We start from the raw sequence: 19,598 nt of genomic DNA, 5'->3' as shown, positions 1-19,598 counted from the left end.
CTCATGACCATCATCACTCATTAAGGTTAATCTTCCATAGTCATTCTTCCTCTTACTTGCCACATAACGAAAAAACTCTCTGGGATTTCCTTTGGCCTGCTCAGCTAGATTCCTCTCATCATCTGATTGTGCCTTTGTTGGATTCTGAAGCAAATAATAATTACTCTAATCTCTACATAATCAGAATCCTTGCCATGCTTGTCACGTTTCTCTTTATATACCCTCTGCAGCATTTTCTTCTTCTTATGCAGCTTGTGCTTAACAATATTACTCATCCATCTAACTCCTACCTGATTAACCCTCTTATCTTAACTATCTCCCATACACCACTAACCTCCTTACCCTGTATTGTTTCACTTGTAAAATGCTGGAGTTTTACAAACTGTTATGGGTAGAATCATAAAAAAATAAATTCTTTGGATGGATATAAGCCTTCTTTTAAAATACCATTTGTCTCCCACAGACTACTGGAATCAGTTCTATACACAGCAGTTTTCTTCAGGTAATTCATATGCACATGCAACTTAACCTTGCCTTCCTCACCATATTATATGCCATATACCGATTATTGCATTGCAAACAAATGTCCAAAGGATACTGACTACAAAAATTGTGAACCCATATTTAAAGTTATATGGATGTCAATTTGACGAAGGGTTTTTTTTTCAATAAAAAAGAAAAAAACATTACAAACTGAAAAACGTTTGCAGTAAGCATGCAGCTTTACTGCTGTTTGCTTACTGCAAAGTGACTTATTGACAGTTTCAACAAAGAAAAGAACATTTTTTAATAAATGATTTCTGAAACATTATTCAAGATCCTATTTCTGATAAAAGTGACAACATGGGATAATCACATATTTATTTCTTTTTTTAAAAAAAACCAATTATTGTCCATACTTGTTTATGTTCATATTATATTCACACTTGTTTGTAATAATACAAACAAGGTATGAATACAATAATAATAAAGTTGATCATTAAATTAACTGTTAGAATCACTGTGAATCCATATGTCCATAAGTAATTAATCAGTAGAAAAAATATTCAGCACAATTAAATAATAAATCAGTATAATGGCCAAAATAACATAATACAGTTTAAACTCACATTTAGTAGTCGCTTAATTTCAGAATCTATTGATTCAGCAGTACTTGCAGCTAAGTCACTAACAACAATTAATGAATTATGTTCTTCATCAAATGTTCTAACCCCAACCTAAAAGTACACAAATTTTATAGAAATATTGTATATTACAACGTGGAGAAAGTGTAGAATAAAGAAAAACACTAAGTCAAATAATTAGGAAGAATACTTAAAACATGAAAATTTACTTTATGAACAATTATCCCATAATACCATTATTATGGCTTACTTCATAAAAATTAGCAATAATCTTTTATAGGATTGCTGTTAATTTTTCAATTCTTTATCTTACCCATAAATTATAAATACCTTTGGATTGTGGAGAACAACCTCACAAAAGTTCAATTTTTGTGAGCTGTTATGATACTCTGTTAGAGAGCAGGGAGAAGAAGAATTAAAAAATTGAGAACTGTATTATACAATTTATAACAAACCCTGATCAGCATTCTTCAACAGGTATGGCTGCAACTGAACTGAAGTAAGCTGGGGGGGGGGGGGGGAATAAATAAGCAGCAGAAGATCTCAAAGAAAATGCAATAAAAGAGGAAAGCAGGTTCAGTGTATGTTTGCAGTTGCATTGAAAAGGTGGGTGCTGTTTAGCCGCTGTTCTTGTTTTAAAACACCAAACAGAAAGTGGAGGAATGATGGTTTCCAGTTCAGTGGAGCAGCAACCATAGAAATACCCATAGAACAGACACAGTACTGAACCATTGCATCTGTAAGACAGAGACTGAAGTGAGTTTGTAAGGGAGGGATCATCTATGAGCTGAACTGCTCTCCTCAAGACAGTACTGAGAATATTTAGAGGATTTAGGTGCACCATCTTCAACTTGTGAGCAGTATTCTAAGGACGGGAGGATTTGGGATTTGTACAGAGTTAGTAGCTGGGTGGATGGGTGTAAACTAGTATATCGAACAGAAAAGGATACCAGTATTTCTGGATACTGAGGAAGTGATGCATTTACGCCAGGCAGAGAGAGATCTGATTCAGTAAATACACATTTTACACCTAGCCTCAAGTAATACACAAATCTGGTGCTTTGTGTATTACTTAAGGATAAGGGTAGGTGTAAAATGTGATCCTTTTTGTGAGAGAAAACGCAAGACTGAATGTTGATGGCATTTCAAGTGACCAGATAGTGCTCAGCAATTGAAGGATAGTTTGCAGACCAATGTTTAAAGGACTATTTGAAGATGATCTTGCAGCTTTGGATGCCCGAGCATTTGCATTGGTTGTTCAATAAGTAGGATGAATGGAGAGTGCTATCAGCAAAGCTGTGAATAGGATTAGTGAAAACAGGTCATTTATGTATATGAGAAAGAGGAAAGGTGAAAAAAGAGCCCTGAGGCACTCCTGAGTTGATTGCGAAATCTTTAAGAGAAGGAGCCATCCACCAAGAAACGTAACAAATGGCTAGAGAGAAAGCTCGCTACTAATTAGAAGGTGCAATTTGTTTAGCCAGCTTGATGCCAAATGTGACCAAAAGTTCTGAAAATGGCAAGAGCAACAGCACATTTCTCCAAACCTTTTGATAATACGTTCAGTGGAGGGTGACATGTGCTAAGAGGTGAGCTGGAATGGCGAAATCCATAATGGTGGTTGATGATTAACTGGTGGGCCTCTAGTGGAAAAGGTGACTACAGATGACTTTTCCCATTATTTTGGAGATAACTGAACTGATGGCAATTGGCTGGTAGCTTGACAGTAGACTTCTATTTCCCTTTTTTGGAACATGCTAAATATACACTGCATGGAAAGAGTCAATAGACACCATAGTGTGAAGAACAAACAGCTATGGTGTCAACCTTAATAAGATGTAGGACTTCGTTTCGCTGAGATGACAGCAGCAATCCTAAGGCATACTTTCTACAAGCATACAACAGCAATCAATGGGAATTTTGGACCATTCTTCCTATAGGCATGTAATGAGATTGTGGACTTTTGTAGGGTAGACATCCCTTGACCTCACCCACCACTCCAGTTCATACCACAGAGGTTCAAAATAAGGTTGAGATTAGGCCTTTGCGGAGGATAATCAAGTGTGATGACATTCATTTCCACAAACCACACACTTCAGGAGCAATCTTATGAGAGTGCATTGTCCTGCTGAAAGAGACAATGGTCAGATCCATAGAAATGCAACAAAGTAGGAAGCATTGCATTGTCCAGAATGTTCAGATACTTCGTGGCAACACAAACAGAGGTCTGAGGCCAAAATCAGGAAAAACAGGATCATACCATCACACTGCCATCTCTGGATTTCATAGTTGGGGTTATGCACTCTGGTAAGACATTCACTGGGCATCCTCCACACCCATTCATCTACTCAGTAGAGGATGTAGTGTGATTCACTGCTCACCCTATCACTAAGCCTATTTCAAACTGTCAGTTCCCTTCTCACAGCCATTTCACCTAGACACAAATACACTGATTTGGAAGCATCATATTCATCCAATTTATACCAGCTACAAATGTGACTCATTACATGGCATGATGCACCTTGCCCTAAGGGTGTCCATTGACTTCTTTCCAAAAGGTAGTATGATTGCTACATACATGGGCACAAGTATTAGCTTAAGTATAAAAGATTGTAGAGACAATACAGGACAGGTGTTAGCTCCACAGCCCAATGTTTGAATACAACTGAAGAGATGCCAGCAAGATCAGAAGATATTTTAAGTCTCCAAGTTATTCAATTATTCTTATGTCTTTTTTGCAAAAAACCACAGGAGATGTATAATACTCAGATTCTGTATGGCAAGAGGGAATTTTCCTTCATCATCTATGCAGGAGTTGAAGAGAAAATAGTGATGTAAGGCGGTCAGCTTTGGTGCTGTAACAGTGGTGTCATACATCAAAGAAGCAGAAGCATAGGTGAGCAGAAGGTGACCAGGAAGCTATCCAGATGACTTCCCCACCCCTCTCTTACAAACTTCCTCCAATCACTTTCTCATGGATGCTATTTCAAAGCTGGCTACCAAATTACAGGAGGTGGCAATTTGTTCAGCTAGCCTTCATGCCAAATGTGACCAAAAGTTTTGAAAATGTTAAGAGCAACAGCAACTCACTTCTCTGCACATGTGACAACATCAGGAGCTGCTGGTCAAGATGTGATCCTTGCTGAGGCCATAAACCTCATAGTAGTGAGCTGAATGGGTAGGAAACAAGTTTGCCTCCTAATTATTGTGAAAAGGGTTATTCCTTCTCTAAACAAGTAATGAGGTGTGACTGTAGAATTCAGGAATTCACTCAGTAATAAACATCAACAATTTAATAACAAAAACAATAATTATATATAATTAATACTTAATGCTAGCCTTCTAACAAAGTTGAATTAATCCTTCAAACAATTCAAACAAAACAAATAGTCAATTTCAGTCCAACAAGCAGACAAACAGCTTCTATATTTAACGCATTTAAACAACATTCAGTTCAGACCAAGGGTCAGCAAACTTTTTGCCAGACCTTATTGAGACAGACTGGATTGTAAATATTTTACACTTTACAAGCCAAGAGGTAAAATCAAGAAAGTTTTGCACTTATATATAAAATATACACAAAATTTATATCTTTTTTATTAACAAAATACAGAATGTAAAAGTGTACAGAGATTTTTGGGAAATTAGTGAGAAGTATAGAATTCTTTTTAACAAGATATAATTAAACTTTGGGCAGAGCTGACTGCTACCAGGTGGGACCCCAAGTGACAGATAGGGAAAAGGCACCTGATATGGAGGCTAGCTGCAAATATCCAATGAGCAGCCCCGGACTAACAGCGGCAGTATTAGCAGGGGTGGTGAATTAATGGGTGGCATTGCTAACTCTACAAAATACCACAAAACCCAATGACAATGCTATGACAAGGCGGGAGTAAGCCACCCAAAACTTACAGCCACAACAGCATCTGTACTCCAGAGTAGTGGCAATAAACACCGTCTGTACCTCGTGTTAGAGGCAGCCAAAAATGAAACACCAACACATCTAGCCAGCATGGTGTTTTAAGGCTAAAAAAACCTTCCATAATGACCACACACACCAAAAAGACCAATGCAAGCTTGGATGTTACCCAGACTAATAAGGCCCACACTTGTGGCTTAGGTAAAGGGCCACAAGTGACAAATTGGCTGGTCTCCAAAAACACTAGAAAATAGAAAAAACAAAGACATATGCACATACAACATAAGAACAATGAGAGAAGAAGCAAACCTTCCAAAGTTGGAAGAAGAAATAAAGGAAATTAAATGGGATATCATTGGACTCAGTGAAGTAAGAGGAAAACATGCACATAAAAAATAAAGGATATATGCTACATCTGTGGAAACAGAAAAACCAGTTTTTTTCCTGGTTTTTTCAGTTCTCAGCCTAACAATGAAAAAAAGACAAGTACATTTATTCCAGCGATGCTGCAGCACCATTATCCTGTCTCTGTAGTGGTTCTCAGTAAGATCTGAAAAATACCCTTCTACAGCTGAGATCCGGTTATTGTTTTGCCCTCTTGATTCGAAGAAAAATGCTGAACAGTGAGGAAGAGTTTTAGTTTTGGGAAGAGATAGAAGTCAAAAGGAGCCAAATCTGGGAAATAGGGTGGATGTTCCAACAATTCATAGTGCAGTTCCCTTAATTTTCCCATTGCCAAAGCACCTTTGTGGGCAGGTGAATTATCCTGATGAAAGATGATTATTTTCTTCTGCAAACCGGGTCTTTTCTCATGAATTTTTTCGTCTAGTCTGGTTAAAAGATCGGAATAATATTCCCCAGTTATTGCTTTACCCTTGTCAAGATAATTAATAAACAAAATGTTATATGGCGCTGAACAATAAATCTCTCCACTGTTTTGAACTGCTGTTTGGATTCTGGTGTGTAATGATGAATCTAAGTCTCATCTATAGTAATAAATCAATGCACAAAATCAGTTTTATTTTTGTTAAAACGCTCCGAGCACTGTTCAGAGATTTTCATGCACGTGCGTTTTTGATCTGCTGTGAGCAAGCAAACATGGCGCCCATCTTGCGCAAAGCTTTTTCATTTGCAATTCTTCATGCAAAATATATCCTGCACATTCTTTTGAAATGCCTATAGTCTCAGCAATTTCACACACTTTGACTCGGTGGTCATCCAATACCATATCATGCACTTGATCAATGATTTCTAGTGTTGTTACACTTTTTTGGACATCATTCACATGGATCATCTTCAAGGCTGGTACGGCTACATTTAAAGTCGGCAGCCCATTTCTTAATTATCGAAAACGAAGGAGAAGATTTCCCATAAACTTTTATGAACTTCGAATGAATTTCTTTTGGCATTAAACCTTCTTTTACAAAGAATTTTATAATCGCATGATACTCAATTTTATCCATTTCAAGGGATAGACAACACTTTTGCTTCAGACAGCTGTATAAAGCAAACTACTTGATAGAATGACTTGCAATTTTTTCACATGGATGCTTATGACAGATGTACTAACTTTGAAAAAAAAATCTTGCCAATAGTGTTGCCATCTATGACCAAGGCCAAGAACTTTTCAGACCACCCTCGTACATTTGGCATCATTATTACAACAACTTGAGACTAGCAGACAATGCCTTTCATATCTCTTCACACAGGATTAAATGGAGAAAGACAATGATTTCAAGTAGAGCAAGTCTTTTAGACTCACTCTACTTAAAATCTTTGATTTCCTTAACTAATTCTTGTGTAATGATGTCAGCAATATCAGACAGATTCTTTACATTTAATGTCATTCTGATACTGATCTGCTGAACCTGTATGTATATCATGCTTATTTAGCAGGGCTATCAAGTTTCTGAGATCAGTAAAGTGTTTATTGAATATAACTATATAATAGACTGAGGGTACTTTAAAGTGTTCAAACATTTCAGAGTCCATTTTCCTTTGGCAAGTAGTTAAGAGGTGTTTTCTCGGTGATTTCTACCTGTTAACTCGCAGCATTTTTTGTGAGAATTGGATGTTACATGAAAAACCTAGTCTCTGTAGCTCAGTTGGTATAGACGAGCCAATTGAAAAGACCGTAGTTTGAATCCTCGATATAAACCGAGGAATCTTTATCAAGCCTTTTCAATCAAATGGTGAGTTATCCAGTCTCATATGAGAGAGAGAGAGGGTTTCCTCCCAGAAATGCAGGTTTTTCATCACTCAGAACAGGCAAACTGGCCCAGAACATAGTTCTATTATAGAAACATAAAATAATTACCCCAAGAGAGATGCAACAGAGGAATGGCAAGTGGGCTACATTAAATTGTCTAAAGCCCTTAATCAAGGGATTGCATCTGTTTTGATGGATGAGGAATGAATGAATGGATGAAACCCAAATGTTGCCACTTTAAGGTCCTAGAGTTACTGTCAACAGCACCCATGATATTTGTTTTTAACATACATTACAAAATGGAACTTTGTCTTAGTAGCAAAACCACACAAATTTCTTTAGCCCATATGTCTGGGAATGCATGTCTTAGTTGATTGTTTTTACTTGATGGTACAACAGAACTCTTTCCTCTAGTGTTTTAAATGCTGTCTGGTCCCTACAATTTGCCTTCTGTTTTGCATCATTTCACAAAATGATAAAAGGATAGTTTGTGTTTTCTTTCATTTATTGTTCATAATAAAGGATGAACAATAAATGAAAAAGCAAACTATTCATAAACAATAATTTAATAAGAAAGAAATAAAATTCATGAAGACAACAGATAAGTAGGTAGCACCCACTGTGGAGCCAGACTCACTTTCCATAATGTACCTAGTCACATGATCTGGTCTTTGACTTGTCCTTGGAAAATAATTAGATTTTTTAAATAAGTGTTAAAATGTCTTTTAGTAAATAAGAGTATACAAAAGGATGAAGGAGAGCCAGTAATGGTCCCCAATTTCATGGCAAGAATGGAAGCATAAACAACACCAAGAAAGATGAAAAACGGGAAGGTGACTTGACCTGATAACATCCCCATAGCAGTATGGAAATGTCTAAGGGCACTGGGCATGACTATTAATGGATGCCTTGAACAGAATTACCGAAAATAAGAAAATGCCAGGAGTGGAGAGAGTATATGGTTCCAGTATATAAGAACAAGGGTGATAGTCAGTCTGTAGTAACTACAAAGGAATTAAACCCCTGAGTCACACTATGAAGATGTGGAAAGGGTAACAGAAAAGAGACTGCAAGGTAATGTCAATTAGAAAAGAGCAATTCAGTTTATGCTTAGCTGGGGGACAACTGATGCCATCTTCACTCTGAGACAGCTCAGAGTGAAGACCTTTCAACAGAAAGGTGCCAGGAGAGCAATACAGAACTTTTATTGGTCTTCATTGATTTTGGAAAGGCCTTTGATAGCATCCCAAAATAAGAGATATGGAGAAGCATGAGGAAGAGAAAATGATCCCAGAAAAGTGTGTACATCTTGTATAAGATATGTATAATGATAACAAAAAAAGAGCGAGATGTAGAGTAGGAACCACTGAGGCATTCTCAGTAAAAGTGGAGGTTCATCAGGGTCAGCCTTAAGCCCCTTCTTATTTGTCATGGATGATGTTTACCAATGATGTAGTGATTTGCACAAAGCCTTAGCAGGAAGCAGAAGAAACGTTTCAATAGAGGAAAGCTTTAGAAGATAGTCCAAACTTTGCAACCTAATCGCTTTAATGATACACAACTGGATTGAGGAAAGAAAACAAGAACTCCAGCACCATTATTTTGAACTTTTCTGACGTAAAGTGGCAAATCACTAAAGGACGACATAAGCAAATTAGCTGGAGAATGAACTTTGAAATATTGTCAGGTGTATTCATTTTGGACCCACAAATAAAAGAAAGAACTTCTCACGCCTCATGAAAGTGACTTGCGACATACTGAAAAGCACATCCATACTAATAATAGTGATTAATAATAAGTTCAAGGACTGTGTCCCCAACGCACATACATGCTTGATCACCTAACTTTTGCCAAGAGAAAACAAGGACATCAACTTCAAAAACAACTTGAAGAAAAATCCCAAAATGGAAATAAAAGTTGGGTCATTGACTACAAATAAGGAAAATTAGTGCAGAAATCAACAGAAAGGTGCCAGAAGAGCAATACAGAACTTTTATTGCTCTTCATTGATTTTGGAAAGACCTTTGATAGTGTCCCAAAATAAGAGATATGGGGAAGCATGAGGAAGAGAAAATGATCCCAGGAAAGTATGTACATCTTGTATAAGATATGTATAATGGTAACAAGAAAAAGAACAAGTGTAGAGTAGGAACCACTGAAGCATTCTCAATAAAAGATGTCACTAAAATGTCAGTAAAACGATGCTACTAGTATGCAGGTACTGCATAGGAAATGAGCAAAACCCTGGCAGTCAAATATATGCCCCACAGAGTCTTGCATATACACAACACTAACATCTGTGGCCTCAACTGCAACCTTAATAGTGTCCATTACCATCTCCAGTCTACCAAACCCCACCTACTCTTTTTGGCACACACTCAAATTTCACCTCCCCCTAGCACTATTCATCTTAATCTTCACACTCTTTAACTCCTTTAGACCCAGGGGTGAGTGTGCATATATCTGCTGTGACATACCAAGCCAGAGAGCATCCAACCCAGAATAGCCCAACTTTGCTCTTCTTTGGATGAAAATATCCCTTCCCCAGTCAGTCAAATTCAATTGCTCCCCTAATGTCACACTGAGCTCTTAAATTTCCTCTCCTTACAAATTGATTTTCTCCCCACTTCCCTAACAGAAAAATCATCCTTGGAGATTTTAATGTCCCACAACAGCAACTGGCTTTCCTCCTCCAGCTGTACAGATCTAGCAGTCAGAGATGCTGAAACATTTGCCATCAGCAACAACCTTACACAAATTGTTTACATTCCAACCAGAATACCAAATAACCCTAATTGCTCTGCAAACACCCTAGATCTCTTCCTCATGCGTGACCCTTCCAAATACAAAGTAAATGTAGTGGACCCCCCCCAGGTAATTCCAGCCATAATCTAGTGCTCATCCCCTCTTCCATGCAAGAACACTTACACAGTCATTCCCATACAAGAGTAGTTTGGCATTATAACAGTGCCAAGTCAGACAACCTCATGATTTCTATGCCTCATTTCCATAGTTGGAGTATTGTTTCCAGCCCTCTGACCCAAACATATGCACTGAACTTATCAAAGTAATCCTCACCGGCATGGAAACATGCATTCCCCACACTACTCTGAACTGCCATCCCCTCACTCTTTAACTCCTTTAGACCCAGGGGTGATATCTGTGCATATATCTGCTCTGACATATCAAGCCAGAGAGCACCCAATCTAGAATAGCCCAACTTTGCCCTTCTTTGGTTGAAAATACCCCATCCTCTTTTAGTGCTTATACTCATGCCCAAAATAGCTGCAGAAAACTATCAATGCTTCCAAAATAGTTTGGAAGAGCAAAAAAATAGGAAACTTGCAGCCTGTCCAAATGGCAGCCAAGCCTTCTAGTCTCTTGCCAAAACAACTGGTCGTAACTTTTGCCCAAAACTACATTACTCCCACCCTATCATACTCAGATGGCTCTATTGCATCATCATCATCCACAGAAAAAGCCAAATCTTCTGACTTCACACTCTGCCTCAAATGCATGCATAACTGACAATGGTAAATGCCCCCAACCATTCCAGATGCCCAAAACCCAATGCTCCCATATATCCTTTTGCCAGAAAGAAATCAGAAAAATACTGTCCAAATTATACACAAAAAAGTCCCCTGGCTCAGATGGTATTCTTCTAATTGTTCTGAAGATTTGTGCACCAGAAATGACTCCTATCCTATGTCACCTGGATAAATTCCACTGGTATTTATCCCACAGCCAGGAAATTGGCCTATATTCAACCCATTTCCAAGAAGGGCAACAAATCACTGTCATCAAACTATTGCCCTATTTCACTCACCTCAATCCCATCTAAAGTAATAATGGAGAGAACCATCAATTCCTAACTCCTACACTACCACAAAGGCACCCAGCTAATAAACAACCACGAGTATGGATTCTGTCATTGCTGATCAACAGGAGATCTACTCACACATGTATCACCCATCTCTGGACAAATGCAATGGAGAAGGTCGGTGAATCTCAAGTGATTGCACTCGATATCTCCAAAGCTTTCGACCAGGTCTGACATAAAGGCTTACTAAACAAACTCCTATCATTTGGTTTGTCCCAGGATTTCTGGTTGGATTGCCAGCTTTCTGTCTGGAGACACACTATGTGTGATGGTGGAGGAGTGCAATGCAACCTGCAGAACATCAACCACCACTGCCCTCAATTCTGATCTCCACGCCATCCTCCAAGGGGGTTTATATAACCATCAATTTCAATACTATCAAAACCAAGTTTTGCCTTATTTCTCAAAAAAGAATAATTTTCTCCCAGTATTATCTTTGACAACACTCAAATTTTCAAACAACATGTGATTGCTCTTCTTGGAATTACCCTGACATCAAGCCTCTCCTGGCATAAGCATATCAAACCCATTGCATCCTCAGCTTCTAAAAAACAAGGATTTCTCTTTTGTTCAAGACGTTACTTCACCTCTGATAGCTGTTAAACTTATACAAATCACAAATTTGCCCAGCTATTAAATACTGTTCTCACATTTGGAGTGGGGGCCCTAAAATCTCCCTCAAAATGCTTGACTCAATACAGAGGAGGGCAATTAGACTGATTAATGACCCATCTCTTACTAATTCATTCCTCCCACTTTTGCACAGGCATTTGGTTTCTGTAACGTGTATTCTATAAATATTTCCATGGCAAATGTTCAGATGAAATAGCATCAATAATTCCTCCACTCAGTACTAAGTCTGCTGGAACACTTGCAGCTGCTGCCCAACATTCCTTCACAACCTTGATACCAATAGAACAACTTTCTTTTCCTCTTCCTTCATCCCTGATACTAATGTATTGTGGAACAGTGTTCCCCATTATGTGTTTCCCATGGAATACAATATACAGGCTTTTAAATCAGATGTAAATAATTTTCTCCTTTCCAAACTGCTGCCCATACATGATGCTAATGTACTATAGGCCGATTACCAGCTGCTCTTGTATGAGCTCAACATAAAAAAGATAGTTGTTTGAGGATCAGTAGTAATAAAATAGGATACATGTAATTGCAGCTAAGCAGCAGTGAGTATAACATTACAGGACACAGACATGCCATAAGTGTATAGGTTCACATATCTCAGATCCAAGTGCAAAGTGATGGATACCTGGACTCAGAACTCGATACAAGGATCCAATCAAAGTGGGTTTCAGTTATCTTGTAATAAAAAAAGTGTCTAGCAAGTTAAAAGGAAAGATGTACAAAATCGTAGTAAGACTAGCACTGGTGTATAGCAGTGAGACCTGGCATAACATAATGTATTAAACACTTCACCATAAAATAGACAATTTTCTATTTCATTTATTATTTTCAATTTACAATTTTATCCTAATATTCTTAGATCCTACAAATTCATTAAACCAAACAATTTAGGCAAACTGTGCTGATTACATGGTGATCACCTTAATATGCACAAACAAGTATGAAGATAAGTTAAATAACATAAAAATACATAAAAAAGGAATTATCTGGTTTACAACTTGTTTGAACTTTTCCTCCCTTTGCCCTAATTTCAATACTAATAATGGATGGACAAATAAAGATGTGAGAACACAATTTTGTTTACGAATATAGCAATAGCTATATTATAAGTTTAAAGAGGTCAGTCACTTAGGTGAGCTTAGCACTGAAGAAATTAATTTCATAGGTGTGAAAGATACTTGGAATGTATGCTGTTTCAGCATCACAGCTATTCTGTCAATGGTATTTTTGATGTGTATGGTGAAATCACTGGGTAAAATGCTATTGTTTTCAGACAATAGCCATTTTTTGAAACAATCTTTCTGAGGTAAGACATTTGTTGTTCTTTCTTGTTTTTATCACTAGATATGGCACTTGCCATGTTTTTAAGGATTTTTATGATGCTTTGTTTCTGGACATGATGATGATGAGAAAGAGAATATAGCTACTGACCAGTGCTGAATTTTTTTTCCCAATGCATCAAAAATGTTAATCCATTTTACTCAGTGGTAACATGGGAACAAACATAATATTATCTGAGTTCGTCATACTTTCCAGCTTTGTGGTTGAGCATGTAATTTGTTCCAATTAGAACATCCAGGTAATCCTAGGTAAGTATGACATAAATCACTATTGCCAAATGGTGGCAAAACAGTGACATCATTATCTGATACCCCTTCTGACATTCTGGCTTTGAGGTGCTTCACATGCTGCTAACAGTTATCTTGTAACACTTCAAATAAATTCTTCATTCTTATTACATTTTTCTTTGTTTCCGAATCAATGTTTGGATAATTTGTGTATAGGCAGAACAAGTTATCTCTCAGCTTTATCACATACTCACATATTGCCTGGTTGGGCAAATTTTTCATTTGTCTCTAGCCACAACTCAGAAATTCCAAACCCAAAGCATAATTATCACATCTGCATGCCTTAGCTGAACTTACACATTCTCAGAATTCCTCCCAAGGAAAGCTAATTTCCCCTGACTGGTGCATCAGGTCCCAGATGCCAAATTCATTCAAGTGCAGGATCACACAAGTCTTTTCTTCCATTAAGTGAACTTAACACATCCAAAAACTCAAAGCTATTTCTTCTATGCAACCAGTGCAAACTGAATTTTGTTATCATACACTTTGGTGAAGTTCTCCATTAAATAAAATTGTGTTCTCACATCTTTATTTGTCCATGCTTAACTTTGTACTATCATATCTCAGTAATAAACTAGAATTTCATTCTTGTTTCTTTCTTTCTTTCTTTCAGCAATCCCTTCATATCCTCTCCATGCTATATTTCTTGCTACTTAAGTCATTTGTGCCTACAAGCAACACCATCGCTTTTTTAAGATGTAGTGACTTTCATTGAATGCAAATATAATCAAAGAATCACCATACCATGTTACTTCTTGTTTCTTAGATTTTAACTGGCTTACCTTATTATTATTCAGTAATAACTTCCACATTTACCTGCCTCTTATTGTTTCCTTATTCTCTGAGTTTTTGTAAACATTTCTTGGCTTTCCCTACCTAATTGATTGTCTAATAATTATTTTTAATCTGGAAATTTCATATATCATGTTTTTTTCACTTGTGTTATCAATTCTCATCTCTAGATTCTATGTTATCCTTTGCTTTACATACCATTCTATTGTTTTGCTGGATTTTAGGCACCATTTTTAAAAACTATCTTAATTTAATAATTTTCTAAAAATATATTTATATTAATAAATGCAGTAAATACAATGATACTATTAAAAATCATAATATATTAAAAATACTCCTAGTCAACCTTTGAATATGTGGAAAAGCCTGTGATGTAGCACATGACATTGTTTCTATATTGCATTCATAATATCCTTGAATGTCTTAACTGCAAGTGTTCTGTTGGCCAGTTTGCCTCTTTTGCAAAATGAAAAACCATAGTTTCTGTAAGGAAAAGTGCTGCCACCTCCATACAAGACTGGCTAATGCCTTCAGATGAAACATCCTCATATATGTTCTTCACATTCCAGATGGAATCTGGATCTTGTCTTTCCAAGCAAAGAACCTCACAAATACTGACTAGGCTATGGAAGCTTCTTGCAAACAAGAACCATTATGTTAAGAAAATATAGCCTTCTAGTACTTATATGTACTGGAAGGCTTCAGATGCCATCAAATGTATTTGTGGCATCAGATACCACACATAAGTAAGATATATTTTTGTGGGAGCCCAAACAAGTAAGAATTAAAAGAAGTGTCTCGCTAAAACAAAACATGATTCACTTCTTTTATTCTAACCTGGAGTTATTTCTGTAGCTTTGTGCCAGTAGTGATGAGCAAAGCAAAGCAATAGTTCTACCAAAAGATTATGGTGATGGAGCAATAATATCAAGGACCCCCCCCCCCCCCCAAAAGAGATGCATTCAAAGATGTTTATAAGAAAAAACAAAGCTCTAAAGTATATTTCAATTTATATATTTTTAACTTTTTTTTTTATTCTTGTTTCTTGCTAGTTGACTCTTAATCCTAATCAATGCAGGTAGGGTGGATATTAATGAATAATGCAGATAATGAAAAATAACATCAGCAGGATGGAGGTAGCAGAGATGAGAATGCTTAGGTGGATGTATGGTGTGACCAGAAAGAATCATCTGAAAAATGACTATATAAGGGGAACAGTGAAAGTTACGAACTTGGGAGCAAAGATAAAGGAGGCAAGGTTGAGATGGTTTGGTCATGTGATGAGGAGGGAGGAAGAGTATGTGGGAAGAAAGGTCATACAGATGAATGTGCAGGAGAAGAGGAAGTGCGGACGGCCAAAGACGAGATGGAGAGAGATGGTGGAGGACTTGAGGATGAAGAACTTGGATGTGGCTACAGCCCAAGACAGCAGGAAGTTGTGGAGGAGACTCACCACAAACAGCGACCCTACTTAAGTGAGAAAAGCTGCAGAAGAAGTGAAGCAAATGTTGCAGACTTGTTAGCATATCTGATCTGCAAAAAATCTGATCTGGGTTTGAATCCCACCTTGGGTATGGATGTTTCTGACTGACTTTAGGTGAGTAATGAATTTTTTTAGCTGGTGTGAGACCACCACCCCGCTTATTGGAGGCCTGAAGTGACTTGAAGCTTCACATTTGGTCTCTAGAGCATAGTTTCCAGACTTTGTCAAAAAATAAAAACACACAGGTAACTCTCATATAACACGGTAGTTAGGTTCTTATAAAATCTCATGTACTGTGAAACCAAAACATGAGGGTATAAACCAGTAACAAAAAGAGGAGTTGGTGTTCCAAAAGCTAACAAAAAAAAAAAAAAAAGCCTTTTCATTTTTGTAACTATCAGAAACTTAATATTCATTATAAATCGTATAACTGATAATTTAGAAACTATTCTTTAAATGAATCGGCGGTTACTCTAGCTTTATTGGCTGTCCAATATACCAGTAATGTGTTTTTATTTGCACCTTTCATTGCACAAGGATTAGAGGATTTATAAATTGCATAAGTTGCATCATGTAATCTCCTGATGCAGTTTTCTTTTTCTTTTTTTTTTTTTTTGAAATAAATATTCTGTTGGACAATTTTTCCAAAAACACCTGTATTAGCATTTACAACAGTGATGATTCACTAAAAAGAGTGGCAATGCTGAAAAATTACATTCAACATAATTTTCCTGCACAAAGGCTCAAAAATACCATGTTATGTTTGATTTGCCTCAATTCTCTGTGTTAGAGTGAATCTGTGCCGTAGAAGTACCATGTTATATGGAAGTTGCCAGTATGTATAAAATTAATAAATAGAAAAAAATTCTTAGTCTACCCAGAGTATAAATGTACTTTAGATTTATTAAAACCATTTGTGGGTGGGACACACAAAATATTCAGTTTCTATTCTCAAACAATACTGCAATTTCAGTTTATCAAAAACATTTTACTTTTAAGTCTAAAAAAAAGAGCATGTTTATTCATTATCAGTGGATTCAAAGTTTAAACCAGAAATAGGAAATGTTGAGCATACTAATGCAGGTGAAGAATCCACATAAGTAATCAATGTAACTTTCTTATATTGCTAAGTAGTTTCTTACTAACTGTTCTGATCCATCTGTATCATTTGGTTCTTCATTTTCTGATCTTCCATAGCAAATGCTTTAGCAGTATCTGCAGGAATTTTCTTCTCTGCTGGCTGCTGAAATATAGGATTTCTTCATTTTATTTCAGTCAATCTTGTGTGGTTTCAGTCTCTCTAGCTGAGCATAATCAGAAAATACTTTTACCTCAAATCCTTCAATGTTAACATCTGGGCACTACAAAAGTTTTTTGCAGGGGTTAGCTAAAGTTTCTTTTTAATGTCTCTTCAACATATTGGCCAAGCAGAAAATAGAACTCGTTATGGGACATAATATTTTTCAACATTTTTCATCTTCTTGTGACCTCTTCTTCATTGATTTCCATCAGCTAATTAAGAAACTTATGCTTATATAGTCTCTTGAAGGTCAAAATGATACCTTTGTCCATTTTATATTGAAGAAACTGTATTGCATGGCAAAATCTAAATACTATTTTGCTATCCTTGCTGGACAGATCTGCAGTGTTTGTATATGCAGATGCATTGTGATGAATCAGAAATACTTTAATATTGTCATCAAAAAATGTTAATAGTTCTATCTGATTCCTCCTGCTTCAGAAAGTTGGCAGAAGCAGTCCTTTGTCAGTTGTTGTAGACAATAGACAGTATTATGGACATAGTATTTTAATGCTCTTGGTTTCCAATCCTTGTCCACCAGAAGCCTTTAGCTAATGAGGCCCATCTATGCTGAAACAAGAAGTTCAGACTTCTCTCCCCACCCAAAAAAAAACGTGTTGAATGTTTTGTGAAAGTAGCTTGTGTATTTTCTAGCAAAATATGCCAAAAGAGAGCTGTTTCACCAGCATTTATTTGAGAATGACACACATCTGAGTATGTTATTACTTCATTATGTTCCCCCCACCCTCTAAATTTCTCAAAACTTTCAACATCACCGCTTATAATCTCACCACAAATTTCTGTATTAGTGGTGGAGCCGAGACCCAAACCATTTACCATATAGTACAGGAATGCGAGCTGGCAGCATATCCAGGTGACTAAGTAAGGACATCTTTGGCCCATCCCCAGAGGCGATCAACTGGATCAAAAACCTAAATGTTAAAATATGACTAATCTTCTGTCTGATGCTTGTCATAAATCTCATATTTGCATTTGCCTGAATGTAGACTTTTTTTTTTTTTTAATCATATATGTGTATCTTATCTATACTCGTGTATTATATCTTATTGTCTTTTAACCATGTGTACAAGCCATACGATAAATAATAAATAAATGTGCCTTTGTTTAAACTGCTATAGCCACCATGAACTGAAAGTAAAAATTTCATAAGTCAAAATTATTTGCAAATTTTGTTTGTTGCTATCATGCCATGCATGTGCCAACGCCATTAGATAGATGAGCATATACCTCATATGCTTTTTGGAGCAATACTACTTTTGGCTTCTTCAATGTCTGTCATTTAACACACTGCTTTTATCACTTCCCACATTACAAATTCTTTTTATTTTGTATTTATTTATTTAGTTAATCTGATACTCTGTGATGCATGCAAATTCTCCTCCAAAAACGCATTTATCAAGTTGTTCTATCACTTTCAACTCGTTAACTGCAATTTAAAGTAATGTTTTCTTTTTTATATCACTTTTTAATTAAGATCCATAATTAAAAGAGTATGTTAACTTAAATAACAGAGTCCAAATGCTGTCTACTACAATAGACAGAGAGAGAGAGAGAGAGAGAGAGAGAATGTCAAGAAGGACAATGTCTGTCCATTGATCAAAGGGAATTAGCTGAATCAAGACTAGTAAAAGTTTATTGCATCTGAATTTTGACTGTTCATATTTATTTTACAAAGTGAATTTTTTTTATTATTGACAATTATGTCTAATTTTTCATCCCCATTTAGCTATGCTTAGTTAGGCATATGTTATGGTATACTTGAACAAAGAATTCGTATACTTGGAATGGAGGAGACAAGAATTCCATTTTTAACTTTTACGCTGTAAAATAAACAGAATTCACTTGCTCTGAACCTAAGTTACAAAATCCTTGATGAACAGTGTTTTCTGATACTCTAAGATAATAAAACATGCTTTATAAACAAATATAATTAAATAATTATTTTCAGTTTTCTTCTGACTGCCTCAAGCATTACAGGAATGATGAGTAGCTTCTCTTCTCTCTTTAAGAACAGGTGAGAGAGAGAACGAGAGATCTTCACTTAAAAACTGCCCAAGTAAAAATTAATGTTCTGTTTGTTAATAACAGAAAATGTTTAAATTTATTTTTGTAGAGAACTTGTACTTTAATGTTTCCTTAGTAAATGGCAGTGAAAAATGATGAAAGCTATTGAAGGGGGGGGGGGATCCACCAGCTCCAAATATCAGTTATTTTCCAATTTTATATATTTTTTTTATAAACTTCATTTTCATTAAAAAATTAGGTCCACTAAGAAGAAAATAGCATCTAAAAAACTATTATGTTATTGCCATGAAGTCTTCAGTATAATTTTCAGAAAAACTATTCCAAAAAACAGCATGTCATGTAAACTTACATGAGATGTACTTACATCTTGTGTATATGTACACTTGCATAAACAGGTCATGTAGATAAAATAAGTTACTTTTGAAAAAAATTTTGGCTTGTTCAGAAGTTATTTAAAAAGATGCTTAAAAAGATGCAAAGATGCATATAAAATATGCCTTATATTAGTGATTTTGAAAATTACTAAAATTTTTATTAAAATCAGCGCAATTCAGTTTTATTAAATTGCAGTTTAA

At 36.2% G+C, this 19,598-nt stretch overlaps 1 protein-coding gene across 4 annotated transcripts in view; it reads right to left on the bottom strand.

Moving 5' to 3' along the window:
* YME1L (ATP-dependent zinc metalloprotease YME1L) overlaps nucleotides 1-19,598 on the bottom strand; it is a 281,286-nt gene that overhangs the window by 14,118 nt on the left and 247,570 nt on the right. For all 4 annotated transcript variants that reach the window (XM_090411850.1, XM_090411848.1, XM_090411851.1 and 1 more), the window contains exon 19: nucleotides 1,110-1,217. In XM_090411850.1, coding sequence (XP_090267976.1) covers nucleotides 1,110-1,217 — 108 coding nt within the window. The remainder of the gene's footprint in view (nucleotides 1-1,109; nucleotides 1,218-19,598) is intronic.

Source organism: Typopeltis vanoorti, chromosome 22 (assembly GCF_054136105.1).
Source record: "Typopeltis vanoorti isolate ZY-2024b chromosome 22, IOZ_Tvanoo_1.0, whole genome shotgun sequence".
Taxonomy (NCBI): domain Eukaryota; kingdom Metazoa; phylum Arthropoda; class Arachnida; order Uropygi; family Thelyphonidae; genus Typopeltis; species Typopeltis vanoorti.
The sequence above is the reverse complement of the archived record's forward strand: the minus strand, read 5'-3'. Positions and strand labels throughout refer to the sequence as shown.